Genomic DNA, 18487 nt, shown 5'->3' with positions numbered 1-18487 from the left:
TATATTGAATATGTAAATGTGAAATTTGCGACTAGCTGTGTGTTTGACCCCAGCCTTGCAATGGGATTAGTGTGAGCAAACTTATTCTGGGACTGATCTTTTTTCATCCAGAACTGGCACTCTGCTTAGTCCGACAAAATATTCAAGCCATGTTTTTAACAGTCTTAGACTTATCTCTATTCCGAAAAGATTTAAGCAATTAAGTGTACTTTAAAATTCTGTGTCAACTGGATGACTTTTGCTTTTCAAGCATTAGGAACATGAAAAATAGGTGAGATGTTGTGTAGCTTAGTAGTGTTTATGCATTTTGAGTATTGCTAATGATCGTTTCACAAATTGCATGTATGAAAAGTTTTTTAAACATGTTAGAAATTTCGTATAGAACTCAGCTGTTAATCTAGCAAATACAAAGTGTGGAAATACTTTAAAGGAGTGGAGGATTTTTGTGGTAGATAAGCAAGCAGCTGATTTGTTTTGTTTTTCAGGACTAGAAAACTCAAGCTTTTCAAGCTCATTGCTATAATGAAGAAAAATTATCAAAGAAAAAGTATGATCAACTGTGTAAAGAACCTGAAATCCTTGAAAAAGGATGTGATTGGAATTTATTTCCTCCTATTGAGGAGCCCACATTACCTTCAAAATTTGGAGATCTGTCTGTTACACCTGTCTGTTATACCTTAGTGGAAGAAAAAAAAAACTTTCCACTTTTAACTTTGTTTTTCATTATTAGATTTTTCTGAAGTTGTTGAAAAAAGCAAAAATTACTGTCCGAAGGCTTTTGGGTTCAGCATAATGTTTTATACCACAAGAAAAATATGTATCCATTCATAAAAGGATATCTAGTGATCTTTATCCTGTTTATAGCAGGGTACTCCGAAAATCATGCAGATAAAAATGGAACAATTTGGTTTATGCTGTAAATATACCTGACTTTATTTTCTTTCTTTGTGTAACATGAATAATATCTTAGTCTTGTTTTATTCTGAATATTTTATGTGACTTTTCTATAGGGGATGGACACTAAGTGACTAAATCATTCTTGTAAAGTTTTCTTAGTTAATTGCTAAAATACAGCAATTGGTTTTGAGAGGCTAGTTACAACTGTTTTCTTCAGTTTGATTATCTGCTGGAATCTGTGTTCTCATACATTGTTGAACATAACTTATACGCTAGGTATTTTTCTACATTAGTGAGGGAATTACCATGCCCTTTATGCCATAATACTTTATAACCACAAGCAAAATTTTAACTTTCAGTATAAGAGATACTGATATTGTGACCTGTTGTGCTGGTTTTCCCATTTAGCTGGTTAGTAATTTAATGGCTGAAGCTCTGACCTATTTTTCTCTGCTTTCATTAAAAGATGGTTTTGTCCATACTTTGCCATCTGAAATTCTTGTTAGAGAATACCAAGAGTTGGTTTGTAGTCCACAGAATTAGTGAAGTATGGTTCTGGCTTATTCTTACCACTTTATATTGGTCTAAAGCCTACTAAAATAGTACTGTTTGCATGAGTAATAAAGGTATTTTACAAGGATGTAGTTGCAGATATGATGAGTGCATATTATCTGTGCATTAAAATATGGCCTAGACTTCATTTAAGAAAGTTGTGGATCTTCAAAGGTAAATGTGCAAAGCCTGTGAATGTTGATTAATGCTCTGCAAGTGTTGACAGCTTTTATGTTCTCCATAACATGTAGTTGATTGGGGGGAGGAGGGAATGAAGGCACCCATACCACAGTCTCAGTATAGGCCACTGTCACAGTTGATTTCTGAGTTATTATGAAGTCAAAAAACCTGTCTTAAATCCTCTGTAGGCTGATGGAATAGTGTATCGTTCATCTGGCTATATGCACCAGTGCACAGAGGATGCTGTGCAAGCTTTTGGCAAAGCTGTCTAGAAATCAGTAACTGCTATTGTAACAGTGGTGTAAATGCTTCTTGCATTTCAGGAGGACCTTTTTCCTCATTAGGAGGATCATGTGTTTCTCCCAAAGTGGCTTCAGCCGATATTTGGTTTGGATGATGTCAAGGAAAATGACACCAAACAAAATCTAGTTCCTCTGTAAATTCCTGAGCTATCATACCAATGAGAGATTTAACGAAATACATACGATTGTAATGAAAGTGTCTAGTATTGGTAGAAGATGAAATATATGTGTTAATATGACTACTTGAAGGAGAATTATGTTTATGAATTTGTAATAGACTGATGGTGGGATTTAGTAATTTATCTAAACTTATGGTAATTTTACCAGTCTCAGTTATGAATTGCAACAAAGTTTTGTCTTGTCCAAAATAATTGAAGTTTCCTTTTTCATGTCTTTAAACAGCACCACCCTAAGTAAAGTTCTAGTGGTATTCCTAACACTTTCAGTATTAAGGGATTTTCCCTGTTCCTCTTACGCAGTTGTTTTGCAACTCATTAAATACATAACTACAAAAATGTGTTCATGAATCAGCTTGGAAAGATAGTGGAGATGAATATGTAAAATGTTCATAGTAAAGCAGCTGTTTTGAGTTTAGAGTAGAGAACTTTTTAACTACACAGATCTCTTTGTGCATCTGAGTAATCCTAGAGAGGTAGGAGCCATAAATGGATTAGGTAATGTGAAAACCAAGATAGGTGGTTTTGGCATGTAGTCACTACATTAGAAAAGCTCATGAAACTTGAAGTTGTCTTTGGATTTTTTTTTCTTGTTTTGAGCAACTGCACAATAGGTAGAACTGAATGGCTAATCTTTGTGTATTTTTTTTATGGATTATAGTCCCAGAACAATAGTTATAGAATCATAGATCTGGGTTGGAAGGGACCCCAAGGATCATACAGTTCCAAACCCCTTGCCACAGACAGGGCTGCCATCCTCCAGACCTGGAGGTTTCTCAGAACCATTTGTTGAATGCGTGTCTCAGTTAACATAGGTTGATATATTTTTTGTTGAAATATATATAGTTATGTATAGATTGACTTCTCAGTAATAAGTAAAATTGTAAAGCATGTTGGCTTTTTCAGAAATTGCCAAAAAAATCTAATCATAGAATCATAGAATGGTCTGGGTTGGAAGGGACCCCAAGGATCATAGAGCTCCAACCCCCCTGCCACAGGCAGGGACACCAACCTCCAGGCCTGGATCTACACAAGGCTGCCCAGGGCCTCATCCAACCTGGCCTTGAACACCTCCAGGGAAGGGGAATCCACTACTTCTCTGGGCAGCCTGTTCCAGCACCTCACCACTCTTTCTGTAAAAAACTTCCCCCTAATATCTAATCTAAACCTTCCCTCCTTTAGCTTTAGTCCATTCACCCTTGTCCTGCCATTATCTGATCTTTTAAAAAGTTGAATCCCCTCCTGCTTATAAGCTCCCTTCAGGTACTGAAAGTCTGCAATGAGGTCCCCCCTCCAGCCTTCTCTTCTCTAGGCTGAACAAGCCCAGCTCCCTCAGCCTCTCTTTGTAGGGCAGGTGCTCCAGCCCTCTAATCATCTTTGTGGTCCTCCTACCCTCTCCAACAGTTCTACATCTTTCTTGTATTGGGGACCCCAGATCTGGACACAATACTCCAGAGAAGGACAGAGTAGAGAGGGACAACCTGTCCCTTCTGGCCACCCGTCTTCTGATGGAGCCCAGGATACCATTGGCCTTCCGAGCTGCAAGAGCACACTGCTAGTCCCTGGAGTATAGATTGGGAAATGCTAATAAACCACTTAGGAATAAAATCAATATTTGCACTAGAATCAACAGTTTGAAGCTTGGCTGGGATGAGTCAGAATATGCTGATAGACCACAGTAAGTACTGTATTAGAGTTGGAATCCAGATAGGGAATTCATATTTAATTTTTCAGAATCTGGTGTGAACTGTTTCAGTTCAGGGACCTATGCTGTCCCTTGTGACCTATGGTCAGGGACTCCAGGGTATGGTGGTCCAGTTTTGGTAGACATAAAATTCTAGCAAGTTCAAATTCCTTGCTTTTCATAGCTTCTGTGTGGGAATGACCACCTTCTGAGTTTTAATGTAAACTGTGGTAGTGTAAGTGTACTTTTTTAGTAAAACAATATATGTATATACACACAGAGAGGCTTAGGAGAGGGAGAGATCACTCCGCAGTTTTTGGGCAAAACAGACTTGACACAGAATAAAGGAAAGTAAACATTACACACCCAGTGAAACCAGAGTTGGGTAATGAGAAGCATGAACGGATCTTAAAGCACCTCCCCCCACCCCTCCCCTTTTAGCAGACTTCACTTCAGTCATGCTTTTACTCTATTCTTCCCCCTGCATTGTAGCATGGGGAGGGGCAGGGAATGGGGATTTCAGTCAGTTCCTCACAAGTTGTTGTCCTCCTTAGCTGTGGTGGTGAGGCAAGGCATTCCTCCCACCCTTCTGCTGCACCATGGCATCCCAACTATGGGAGACAGTCCTCCATAAACTTGTCCAACGGGAGCCCTTTCTCTTGGGGCGTCATCTCACCAACTGCCTCTGTGCAGCTCCATTCCATGGGTGCTGACCTTTGGGCCCAGACTGCTTCAGCTTGGTTGCCCACAGAGTCCCAAGTCCTCTAGCAAAGCTGCTGCAGCATGGGTTGGTCTCTCCATAGGTTGCAGGTTTTGCTGCCAGAAGCTTGCTCCAACACTTAAGATGCTTACATCTGATTATTTTAGTAACTTTCCATGAAGATCTGTAGGTGTCCCTTAGTGTCAGCTCATATATGCTTGCAGACTTCAAATGATGAAATCAGTCTATTTTTAAAGGCAGATGACTTAGTTTTTAACTAAGGAGCATTGAGGTTGCGTATTCTAGTACCTCTATGTCTAAAGCCATTGAGCCTGTGAAAACAGGCAGGGCAAGGTTTAATGACACCTGAATATAGATGTAAGATTACTGGTGTGACAGTGTCCATCTGATGAACCACCTTATGTGGTCTAGCTTAAGAGTGCTGTCACTTGAAATCAAGAGTGATCAGTCTGGGACCTAAATCTCATGATATGTCATCTCTGAAATGATACTGTGTAGTGTCTTACTAGTTTTAATGCTCTTTGTGGAATTGCTACCCTGATGCAATTTCTATGCCATCTTGAGAACACATAAACCTTTATCTGCTGCTTTTCAGAATATTTGCTTACGGGTAGGCACAGCAGAGTGTTTTTTCTTGCAACTACTAATCTTAGTGTATCTCCTTACACTTCTGCAAAACAGTGCCGGTAGCAAGATACATCCAGAATAGGGTTCTGAATAGAAGGGCACATTTTCCTGCATCCTTGGCATGTGCACCATTCTGCTCTCTGTTTTCTTTTGCCTTGTTTTAGTAAGCTCCCAGGACTAGTATGCAGCTCACTTGGATTTGTATCTGAATACCTAACATGGGTTTTGGAACCAGACAGCAAAAGATTAAAACCTACAGTTATAGAAGTGTCTGCTATGGTCTGAGGTTCACTTTGAGTTGTGCAGCCTGACTTGGAACTGCTGTTATAAAACGATAATCTAGTTTACTCTCTATATCAGTAAGAAGCTTTCTGAAGAGAAAAAATCAACCCCTTGGATAGTTTTTACTATTGTATTTGTTGATTAGCTTTCATTGTTAGCAAATACTGTGATGAATATTATATCATAGGACTTCCTATATGTTCATTTGTTTTTAATGCAAACATTCTGTACTAGCTACAGAATGGCTTTTACTGAATAAGAGTTGATTTTTTTTAAAGTAAACATAATTCAAGACCGTATAGACATGGACCCTTTCTGCTTCAGGCCTTTATGTGATTGTATCAGAATGCTTGATGTGGTATCTGCTGGTGGACTTGCGTAAGTGTATTGTATAGATCTGCACAGAGGCTAGCAATGCGGTGTTCTCCTTTCCTTTTTTCTTTCATAGATGTTTATTATATGAGGTGTGCAGCAAAGAACTGAACTTTCCTTTTAGGCATGCTGAAGAGTGGAATTTGCTCCAGTTCAGGAGAACGGAGATCTTGAGGACCTAGAAGTCTTCTGTTTTAAACCTTTACCATTTCATTGGTGGGCAAATTGAATTGGTAATAAGAGGGGATTACAGTCTGATTCAAGAAAGACTACTTACTGAAGTCCAATAGATTTCATGCTTCAGTACTTTACTGAATATAACAAGAGACACTTAACTCTAGCATATGCTCAGATGTTTTCTTAAACTGGGACTTTAAAAGGTTTTATAAAATTAAAAGGCAGTATCATTGTAGACATTATTAATAATTCAGACTAGTGTTATTAAGTAGAAAAATCATTCAGCAGTATTGCACACCACCATAAAATGTACTTCTTCAAATGGCCCCCTTGCAATCATTGCAATAATTTCATGGAAATATAGACACTGTTGTTCCAGAAACACTGGCTCTTCTAATTTCACTATTTCACACAGCTGCTGGTTCAGACAAGCACAACTGTTATTTTTGCCTTTCTTGTTTGACTCCGTGAATATCCTAACTTTATATAGGACTATTTGTGATAGAAGTAAATTAATCCTTGATCCCACTGATAGTAAGCTTATGATTGGCATAAAGTTTTTTGACTTTATTTAATGCCTCTGTGTAGTTCTTATCACATCAATTAACTCTACATTAAATATATGATTTCTCAGAGGCAGGAATTTAATATGTAGCCGTAATATTGATGAAATCTACTTCTGTCACAGCTTCTTCCTGATAGATGACTTAAGCTGACACTGCTCACCAACAAATAATAGCTATAAATGAAATAAAAAATAAAACTAAATTAAATAGAAACTCCAATACTAAGTAGCTTTTTGCTATTTAATCCATACATCTTTGTCAACATGTTAAGTGTTACTACTATTCATAGTTAATTATTAGAACAGAAACTTGAGATAGATGGATTCATATGCCTGAAGTCTAGGTCTTTGCAGGAGATGTCAAATATTAAAACTCTAGGGCTATATAGAAAAAACATAGACTGGAAACAAAGCCATCTTACCTTCTAATGGCACAATATATTTCAAATTAACCTTGAAATACTTAAATTATCACTGCCCCAAAAAGCCAGCACATGAGTGGTTGAGATATTCACAGTGTGTGTACAACAAATGTGAGGGAACTTCCTTCTAAAGTGAGACCAAAATGGCTGAGCATCCTGCTGAGCATGTATCCATTTCTCTATCTAAAAATTAGATCACTGACAACTGGTTTCTTCAATATGTTAGTGAAATGACTGAAGTGCTAAAAGCTCACTACTGCTTTGTCAGTGGAATAATACGCTACCAATTCTTCAGGTTAACATGGATATACCTATGCATTGTTCACAAGTGTCATATTTTACAAGCCTGAACAAAGCAGTACCTTTAGATTCATACAGTCTTCATTTTACTAAAACAGTTCTATAAAGTTTTGAGTTAAATTGATGTTAGGAAATGAGGAAGAGAAGTGAAGAATATGTCTGTATCTCTTGCTATTGGTAAAATCCACTGATGTCTATAAAACTCTAGCAATTCATACTACTTTGTGTCTTCCAGAGAAACTATTTAACTCCCTGTTTTCAAGTGAGTGTTTTTCAGACAGAACTCTCTATAACAGTTAAACACATTACTTTTGGCTGGATTTTTTAATAGCCATTCATAAATATGAGCTGGTTGGTATATCACTAAAAACATTCTGCAGTAAGAGCAGATTTCCTGTTGGACCTCATCCTCTTTCTACAGGGAGGAACAGCGGTGTGTGATGGTGTACACCCTGAATAGGGACAGAAAGTGTATCAATCCTATAAGGCACAGTTCTGTAGGTGTTCATTTCTTACGTAAAATAAAGAAGAAAAAGTAAAATAAAAAATAAAGAGCTTTCAACTGAAAGCTGCATAAAGGCAACTAATAAATTCAATTTAAAATCACATTTTCTTCAGCTAACCTTACTTTCTAGTCATTACTAAGCCTTTCTGAGAAATAAGTGAAATTGGATCAATAGCTTTCTTGTCCTTGTATTCATTACCTAGTAGTTTTCTAATCTTTTCTCTAGTCTTTATTCTTCATGTCAAAATCTTGTCCCTTTCTGTAGTATGATTCATCCACTCCAAAATCTGCTTCAGTGAAGTAAGTACTGCTGCTTCCAACTAAACTGTGTACCAGCTTAAATTCGTCATTCTTTAAGGTAAAGAAGTTTGGGAGAGATTGTAGAGGAAGGTCACAGTAGACTACTTCTGGCAACTTTGAGCCTTTACAGAAAAATGTTATCAAATGAAATCATGTAGACTTGTGGCTTATTTGACTTTTGGAAGAAAGATTCAAGGGCAGGATTTACCATCTCAGCTTTTCACAAATGATATCTACTTATTCATTGGTATCTTCAAAGGTGACTTTATAAATTGAAGTTTATAATGCTGTAACTCCTCTACTTCCCTATTTCTGAGTAAAAGGAAATAATTTTTTAAAAGTCAGAGGATAGCTATATCTTCCTGCACTTTGTCTATCCACATCTGTCCTTTCAATAGAGAATTACATGCCTGTGAGTTTCTGCTTTGGCTATGACTTTTCTGAACTATGCAACTCCTACCTAAGAGGAGAAATATAAATGTTCTATGAAGGCTGAGGAAATACTATGGTTTCTCTGATGGAATTCAGGACTTCAGAGTCTTGACCTATGGTTCCTTGGATTACAAGTCCTCATCTTTCTATGAAATGAGTAATGCTTGTGAATTCTAAGGTATAAAATGTATCAGAACTGGTAAGTGCTTGTTGGAGGGGCTCCTGTTACAGATAAAGTTGTTGGCATGCAGTTTAAGTTGATGAAATTTGTTGTGATGTGTGTAATGTGTGTATTGCACACATACATGTAAATGCACACTACACTGCAAATTCTGCATCGACAACCACTGTGCTGTTTTAAGCAACAAAGACTTTAATTTCTGAGTAGATTTAAGATACTGAATCAAATAATCTGTTGTAATATTGTTATTCCTCTGTAGCAACCAGCGTGGAACTGGAAGTATTGTGTTTAAAGGCAAAATGGATAAATTTTCTTGAAAAATTGCTTTAAGTTCATTAAATGTCACATGATTCCACATGAAAGCATCCCTACATATATTTAGATACGTGCACCTAACTAAATCTGTAGGATAGGATGTTAATAGGCATAAAGAACAGCAGTCCTCCATAAATTGTTTACAAGGTTTTCATGCAAGCATCAGCATGACAAGGAGGGTTGTGTGTGTTACCCAGCTACCACAAAAACACTGCAGAAAGGGAGCAGGTCCATCTCATTTTAAAATGTTAAATATGTCACTGTGTAGCAGTTCTCCAAATATTGTTCCCAGCGAGTGAGCTGTCTGCACTATCTGAGCGATAGAGGATAGTGCAATCTTCTGTCTTTGTAAACCCATGTTAAGGTAACCCTTAAAGAATTTTGAAGACAGGGAGCCAGGAGAATGGGAAATGGCTGTTCTTTGAAATGGTGCTTCTTGGATCTGGTGTTTTAAACAGTTTCAAATGTTATTCCTCCACTGTTAGATACAGCATTTTACTTGGTAGCTTTTGTGCTGTTTTTGTGCAATGCTGGGGAAGTGCCTAGGGTTCCCTTTTGCTACTGTGCCTTGAGGTGTTTGTTGGCTGTACCACACAAAAGCTAAAGGCATTAATGAGAGCTGTAGTAGAACTTGTGGGATAGTACAGGAAGGCTAAAAGTATTTGCAGGGGGATAGGTGGTTTATGCATTCCTGTGTCTAAAATGCAAGCTGCCCTTTGGCAAAGATCAAGCTTGTGCTTATCTAAGATTTAAAGTTTAAAATAGGTACTTTTCCTCTGTGGCTGAGAGGAAGATTAGGTCTCTCATCCATGGTGGAGTGCTTTGGCTGGCTGTTGGAAAGACTTGCTCATAGGATTATGGCACATCTGTGGAAACTACTGCTATTGTTTTGCTTGGAGACTTGAGGCAGCTGGGGGGATTTTTTTTTATATGCACACATGCTGGTGTGGATGATGCCAGATCTGAAAGAAAGAGGTGCACGGCTGAAGTGTCAGGGAGCACACTGTGCAGTAGCACAATGCAAAGTCAGTGCTACTATAGGCACGTCATTGCCCCCCACTCCTCCAATTCACATATGCCTAGCAAAAATGACAGAGAAGCATATAGCAGACTTTGCATCTGGCTTGCTTTCTTAAAAAACAACCCAAACAAGTCATTACTGAGCAGTTATGTTCTGGTATGTGAAAGCTGTGTGGAGTTGCTTACGTTTCTGATGTATTTTGGTCAAATAATATATTTCAAGGTGTCCTGTTTGTATGTCTCTCATAGGTTCAGGTCCTTCGTAACGCAGGGGAAGAAGTGACCCTAACTGTGTCCTTTCTGAAAAGAGCACCTGCTTTTCTAAAACTACCACTGAATGAAGATTGCGCGTGTAAGACTTTATTACTTGGCCAAAAGAAAAATCAATTCAGTGCTCATGAATGCTCGCAGCTTCTGAACCTATTGTGCATTGAGGGTGATTGACAGCAGCTTTTCCAGTCAGTGTTGCTGCCTGAGTGTGAGCTGTTCATATTGCCATGTCTCGTAATAACATGCTCCTCAAGTAAAAACATGGCTATCTCCTTGAAAAAAACATCAGCAAGCATTTGACTGGTATGAGTCAACAAATTTGCAGGTAAAGCAGTAGAATTGCATTAGTTCACAGCGGTTTTCAGGCAATGTCAGATGATGTTTTAGTCTGCAAAAAATTTTGTCTTGTAAATGTGAAAATGAGATTATGTGTGTGTGTATAGCCCTCTAAGTAGAGGGCTTAACTTTATCATTTGAAAGAGGCTTTGGCGGAGGTGTCTGTCTACCTAAAAATAAATTCCTTTGGGGTGATTAGTATTTTGTTTACGTCCAGCTGAGTTTTAGTCAACTAGCCCCATGAGACATATGGAGACAGCTGTCTTCCTTTAATTATATTAAATTGTAAGTGTGGGTGCATAATTATAGACAATTGCAGTATATCCAAGCATATTTATATGTCAACCTGGGCCTTTTTCACTTCTGTTTTCCTTCTGCTTCTTGCTCCTAAGAGGGTAAAATGAATTGCTTAATTTTTAAGCAAGAAAACTATAAATGTTTTATTTCAGTACTTTTAGTCTTTGATTTTGTTAGTAAGAATTAAATAAACTAAGTTATGAAGTTATGCTTTATGTAAACATTTGTTAAAATGCTGTCTCAATCCTTCACCTAAGTATAAAATTTTAGTGAGCCAAAAAAAAATATTAGAGTACCATATTCTTAAATAGAAAAAGTACGTTTGCCCATTTTGTGATGGGCTGCGGTAGCACAGAGTGCTGGGAGTAATGCACACAGATGTGCATTTGCATTGACCCTATCATGTTGCTTTTGAGGTGTAGAGCTAATCTCCTAAACTGCTGCAAGAACAGTTAGGAATGTGAACTGTGGGAGCAGCAAAAGCACTGACTAGTGAAAGCCAAGTGAGGAGGTACATGCTTTCCTTCTATTGTAAAGTTTGCAAAAATCTTCAGAATTTTTTGTATTAAACAGATTGTTAACTCTTAATCAGAAGCATTCTTGAGCCTCTGCTAAGCTTGCAAAAGCACTCTGCTCAAGCCAAATGACAGATGCAGGCTGAATGGAGAAAGTAAATGAATGTTAGATATGGCAAATCTAGGGGAGTGGAATATGTGGACATACACAAGTTTGAATTATAACATTATAGGTTAAAGAAGATTTTTTTAATGTATTCATGTTTGTATTAGGTGCCCCCAGTGACCAAAGCAGTGGCACATCCTCTCCCCTCTGTGACAGTGGTTTGCATCTCAACTACCATCCCAACAACACGGTAAGTGCTTATTTCTTATTATGGAATTACACAGAAGTATAATAATGCTATAACAACTAATTGAAAGCAATTAATAAAGGACAGTAACATAGGAGGAGCTCTAATTACCATTGGAGATACAGTTGCATAGGGGGCAAACAGAGTTGCAAGATATTATGGCTGCAAATTAAGCCATGACAAATTACACAGTTGAGATTTTGCCTTGATAGATATCATCAGTATCTTTATCTGGGTAAAAGGGGTTTTGCAAAAGTCTTTCCTCCTAGATTTTTTCCACAGCATAAGAATTAAATTTACTGAAATGAAAATATATTTACTTAATGTTAGAAAATATTTTCAGAATATTTTTTCCTTATTTTTATTTCGTAATTTCTGTAACTTTGGGCAAAGATTTAGGTACCTGTTTTTTATTGAGAGAACATCTTAGTTTTAGTAACTTAAAATCTTATTGATGGTAGCATTATGGAGCAAAATTTCTTTAGGATGAAAATGCTGCAGATGTCTGATCAGATTTTTAGTAAAAGATGCCTTTAGTGCAACAAGGGACTTTGCAGTCTTGGATAAGAAAACAGTTTAAAGTGCAAAATCAGAAGCACACTTACCTCTCTATATACCCGTATGTCTATTTTCTGTATGTATCTCTATATATGTAAGCTTGCAGAAAAGCTATTGTAGCCAGATCCAAAGCTTATTTTCTTACCCACCTAATTTCTAACTGCTGTTAGGATAAAAAACATACTTCCATTTGTGAATCCTATTTCTGCAGGTGTTGAAACTGATCAAAATGAACTATAGTTTCTATCTGAAGTGACAGTAATTTACTGAAACAGCTTCTCTTTCAGTGTAAATAATATTATCAGACATCATAAATCTGTAATTCACCCTAAATTAAATCCTTCAGATGAAGATCAGGATGTGGTTCTTATCTCAGATGCTCTTTAGAATGGAATGCTTCATAAAACCAAATGAGACTTCTGTATGAATTCCTAAATTACAACTCTTATGTCATGGTCCTTCCTTTTTCTCAGAAAATTGTCTAGAATGCATTATCACTTACGGCTATAGTCTTGCTCTCAACTTATGGAATTGGAATTTTGCATGAAAGAGATGTCTGACTCAGAATTTGGAGTAGACTTGACTGGTTTTATTTTTTTGTCAACAATTCAGTCATTTGCATCCAGATCTAGGTCTACAATTTGCACCTAAACTTCTTACCACATTTCAGCTTTTTCTTCAAGTTTAATCACAGCTGAAAAAAGGCTCCTGAAACTAGACAGGAAACTTTAAAAATTAGATATAATGTCCTCATAGTCTTCCTAGTCAATCATTTTTTTTTTTTTTAAATTACCAGTAATGAATAGGACATCTGTTTTCCCTAGATTTATAGAAGTGTTCCTCATGATTCCTCTAAGCATATTGATGTTGATGTTTATATAGATTTGTGTTATTTGTGAGAAAGTTCATAGTCTTTCCATTGTTAGCTAAAGCCAATACTAAATGATCTGTGGAAAGTTCAACACATTGCCAAATGATCTATAAAGTGTTTTTAAATTTATTTATTTCTGAATTTACTGGGTTCACTGTAATAAGGCCAAAACTGAGAAGGACTTACATGGTTTGTTGGTTTTTCTTCTTCAGGATACGTTATCATGTTCCTCATGGCCAGCATCCCCAGGACTTAGGTGGGAAAAAAGGTGGTGTGATCTCCGGTTAATTCCACTTCTTCATTCACGATTTTCCCAGTACCTTCCAGGATCAGATTTGTGCAGGTAAAGTTCAGAAGGTTGAAATTTAACTTCTCTGTAAACAGATACAAGACTTAAGGAGTTGCTTTATTAGAATGGCATTTTTAGTTCTACTGCAGTGACATCAAACATAGGAGCTTTCATAAAGGTCTGTCTACATGTTTTGCTCTTGACATCATCAAGGATGTGGCAAAAGTGTGATAATCCCACTTGTGCCTATTGGGCAGCATGTTTCTCAGTTTCAGGTTGCATGTAGGTAATCATATTTAATAACTGCTAACACTCATGTCATCCAAAGCTTCCAAGCTGCTGCTACTTATATCTTTGGGTTTTGAAATGCACTATGACATTGAGCTATGCCATGTAGTTATGCTTTTAAAATGTACTTCATTTTGTTTGTGTTAAATCTCTCACCTAATAACTTAATTGGGTGGAATAGTCTTGTTTGAGAACAGAAAAGGTTGGCTGCCCCATGGGGAAGGCCAGCCAGGGGGAGACAGCAGCAACAAGGCTGAACGAGGCATTGTCCATGCAGACAAGGGCCCCATTCCACTGCCCCCAGTGGAGGGGCAGAGTAAGCCTAGGGATGGTCTTCAGATAGGTGCATCATGGTGAGGTGGGTCTCAGGTCAGGTTGGGGAGTCAGCCCACAGGTGAAGTCTGAATCAATGGGAGACATGTCCAGGCAAAGGCCAAGTTTAACTGAGGACCAGAGGCAAGAGCTTGAGCTGGTAACACAGCTCCTAAATGAACAGTGGGACAGGTTCCCCACTCCAGTTCTTCCACAGCAGCCTGACTGCCAAGTCATAGCAGTGCTGTCCTCAAGCACAGGCAGCCAGGCACCCAAGACAGGAAAGATGGTGTACTCTGGGCCCTGACCGTTACATCAAGATAAATGCTGTAAGCATTCTTGATTTATGTTTTTATAACTTCAGTTTTATGTCTTCTGGTTTAAAGGATTCTATTGTTAACTTCTTTCTGGAAAACCCTTCCATATCTGATTTTCTTTCTTAATATGCTTTTCTTTTTAATTATGTGTTCTATGAAAAAAAGTGATCAGGACTGCAAAGAGGATCCGTCTTGATTTATATTAAGACATAACGATGTTTTCAGTTTGTCTGTTTTTGACTAATACTTCATAACAACCTTTTGACTGTCAGTGGGTGCTGAGGTGATTTCCAGAGAAGTGTTTGTAGTATTTCTTGTATTTTGTTCCTCAGTATTTATAGCTACAGTATGGTTCTTAATTGCTTACATATAGTTAAGGCTATTTTTTCCTGTGTGTTACTTCGTGTTTATTGACATTAAATTGCTGCTTTGTCTCCTTGTCGTTGGGGAAGCTGGCCAAAGCTCAAAGACTTAAATTTATTGTATCATACAGACCTGCTACTTGTCATTGTTTAATATTATCAGAAATTAATATTGTTTTTCAAGTGTTATGCATTTAAATATAAAGTAGCTACAATATCCAACAAGGCATAGTACAAATCCAAGAAGATATTTGTCAAAAGGTTTTAATGACTAGGTGCTGTGTGGATTTATTTATCTGTATATAGAAGAATTAAATTCTAATCCTAAAATGTTCTGAGTTCAAGCTTGTAAGTCATTAATTAATAGATTTCTACAGTTTTAGAGCATCTTTATGCATTACTGCTTCTAACCCATCAGAAACATTAACTCTTAAAATAAGCACAAAGGACATACCATTTGTGAGGCTGTGAGGTCTTATTAACTGAAATAAACTCCAGCTTTGCTGTGCAGCCTTCCTGTCTGCCAACTTAGATGTGTGAGTCTGGGAAGAATAGTGTTCTGCTGTATACCTTGATGGCTTTCCAGGCATGAGGAGTTCAAAATTTCCTGTTCCTCCATTCAAACACATGTAAAATTACCTACTTGATACAGAAAAGCTTCAGTAATATTTATGGAAAGACTGTTTTGTGATAGAACCTCCTGTGTGTCTTTTGTTATGCTCACCTTTGTAGTGTCTCTATGGGTCCTACAGTCAAGTGAAAGTATCTGTCCCTGGAAGTGGGTTTATGGTCTCCCCTAGAAACTAGGGGAGGAGAAGTATTCTTCAACCGCGGTTTGGGGTTCGTGTGGGGTGAATTTTATTGTTTTGTGTTACAGCCTCCTTCCTTCTCACTGGCTCTCAGCAAACATTTGAAAGTTGCACAAAAACCTCCTCTGGACTCTATTAATTCCAAAGACTGATGTTTCTTAGAAGTACCCTGACTAAGCGTGCTGGCCATTTTCCTATTCAGAGCTGAAATTAAAGCAGTTTAGGCAGTCGTCATTTCACCACTAGGTAACTGCAAAGCTAAAAACAGCCTGCAGATAGCAAAATCATATTTACTTGGCTGTGTGATTCTTTTTCTATTGAGGATCAATTCCTGGCCCAGGGAGTCAAGGTGTAAACCAAAGTCTACAATGCCTTACTGGCTGAACTGAAAGGGAACAGAATATAGTCACTGCATCGGCAGGAGGTTTTTATTAAATTCTGTGAAAACCTTCAGCTCAGTGTTTAACAATGGTTGAAACAGAAATAATTAAGAGTATGAAACATAAGGGGCCCAAAACTGTAACAGGCAAATCAGAAATCTGTTCTGCTGTATAGTTCAGGTAAGATAGTGGATTGAATAGAACTACTCACATGGAAAATTAGGACATATTCAACTATTCATAGGTCTTCGCTATTAAAATTTGGTCTTGTGCATCAATAAAACACAAGCTTAAGTGCACATTATAAAACTTGTAAATTACAGAGAAAGATTTTTAGGTAGTAATGATATTTGATATTTAGAATTTCCAGAAAATTGAGAAGCATATTCATATAAAACAATGTGCTTGAATTCATAGTCAAACCTGTCCTATGCTGTCTAACATGAGGAAGCAAGAGTACTTAAAAGAAACAAAAATGCAGTATGAATGAGAAGTGGGTTTTCTCCAAAAAGCATGAGCCAATGTTTTATATTGCTAGGAAAACAGCTTATAAGAGTCTCCAAAGTTAGTGTAAATACTTTAAAATGACTCCCTATCAATTTTTTTTATGGTAAAAAGATAGATATTCTTTAAAAGACTACTATAAAGAGCAACATCAAAGAAAGGATATTGAAAATAATATAGGAAAGCAACATTAAATAGAATTTAATTCATTAGTCTCTCTATATTTAGTATCTGAGGCCATTTTCACTAATAACATTTCAGTTTGAAACAACTGGTACAGAAATACATCATATCGTTATCACATGCACTACTATGCCTTATAATCGTATTCTAACTTTTCTAGTGGGATACTTGAGATGCATGAATTGAGAGAGCTTTTAATATAAAATTCCAGAGGACATTCAGGTTAATCTTGGAAAGCTTATTAATTTTGATCATAACTCCTGAGTTCCAGAATGCACAGAACCTGAGATGTGTAGTTGAATAAGAATTCCTCTGATCTTGTTATTGTGAAGTGATCAATCTGCTATTTGTTCTGTCTACTACAAAACACAAATTTAATACATTATTTTTTCAGGTTGTGTGGTAGTATGGATTTTTTGCTGGTAGACTAAGTCAATAAAATACTATTTCTGTACTCTAAGACTAAGGATATCTACTGGCCAGACACATTGAGAAGTCATTTAATAGGTATCCATGCATCTTATACTCAGTGCTTATTGACACTTAGGCAAGAATATTCTGGATGATTAGTTTTGTATGTGCACAGGTCAAGTACCTAGAAAGAGTAGGACCAATCTGATGCCCCAAATGCACTAGAGTCACTGTGTTCCTAGGGTATGGGAAATTTGTGTGTCAGGACTGAATCTGGAACAGAGTGGGTTTTCTTTGCTTAGCGTCACACATGAAGAGTTTCATTCAATTCTTGCTTTGGTTTACAGGATGAGTAGAAAGAAGGGGAGTCCTAAAAATGCTTTTTTTTCTTGCATGTTAATCAACAAATTTGAGCATCTCTTCATGTAAGGACTGACTTAGAATTTTATTCTGTAACAATTCGCTGTTTATACCTACATCCACTTAAAGGATATGGTAAACAAATGAGGAGTACATTACCTGAAGATGCTATAAATAATTCTTCCTCAAAAACATTACCTGAGTAATTATGAAAATGAGTCATTGAAAGAAGTAGCTCTCAATTTGTCCATTTGGACTTGAACAAAGAAATCACTACTTCTGTGATTAGGCAACTCAAATGATAAGTTAACTGATGAGTTTAGATAAACCACTGGCCTCTGTAATCATGTTAGGATATACAGGCCTTATCCTTCTGTAGGGGCTAGTTCTCATGACAGGACTCTTGAAGTGAAGGCATGACTCTAATTTTTAATGCTTCTCCTGAATGAAGGAAAAGCAGGTATCTGACATGGATACAGCAAAGACCTTTATGGCAGAAATAGGTATACATTCAATGCTACTAGAATACAATTTCAAGAGTGGGGGGGGGGAGACCCTACCACACAACCTTGAAAAATGAGTATCTGTCTTGATGTCAGAAACTGTCTTCAGTGACACTCACTTTAACGCTGAAGACAACAGTCCCTTTGCCTGAGACATTCTCAAAGTATCTGAACGTTGTGCTTAATTTTAACCCAGTATTTGATCAGTAATGGATGGATTTCTAGCAAACGCCAGCATTGGAAGCTGGTATTCTCTGTATTTCATAATCTCTTGAACTGGGATATGGATTTACATTGAGTTTTTTTGTTTTGAAACCAGACCTGTAAGATTTCCAAGGCTGATAGCCAAGAAGGATATTTACAGAAGAAATTAGTTTTGCTACTGCTTTCGCATCTCTCTTTCTATAGTTGTTCAGCATGTAGTGGTAGAAAGTCAGTCTGTAACGCATGACAAATAATTGCTTAGGTGCCTGGTTTGGTGCTGGGACACAGACATAGAGGAGGCCACTGCTCTTGTTATTGGATTTCTCTTGGCATCCCAATATATTTTGCTAATGAT

General features: G+C 37.3%; 1 protein-coding gene across 1 annotated transcript in view; it reads left to right on the top strand.

The window, feature by feature from the left end:
- Positions 1-18487, top strand: part of SNTG1 (syntrophin gamma 1) — a gene marked incomplete at both ends in the record, with an annotated part of 157243 nt that overhangs the window by 39714 nt on the left and 99042 nt on the right. The window contains 3 exons of the mRNA XM_084260606.1: positions 10260-10362; positions 11702-11784; positions 13423-13553. Of these exons, the coding sequence (XP_084116732.1) occupies positions 10260-10362; positions 11702-11784; positions 13423-13553 (317 nt within the window). The remainder of the gene's footprint in view (positions 1-10259; positions 10363-11701; positions 11785-13422; positions 13554-18487) is intronic.

The sequence above is a fragment of the Gallinula chloropus genome (genome assembly GCF_964237585.1).
Source record: "Gallinula chloropus genome assembly, chromosome: 2".
Taxonomy (NCBI): Eukaryota; Metazoa; Chordata; class Aves; order Gruiformes; family Rallidae; genus Gallinula; species Gallinula chloropus.
The sequence above is the reverse complement of the archived record's forward strand: the minus strand, read 5'-3'. Positions and strand labels throughout refer to the sequence as shown.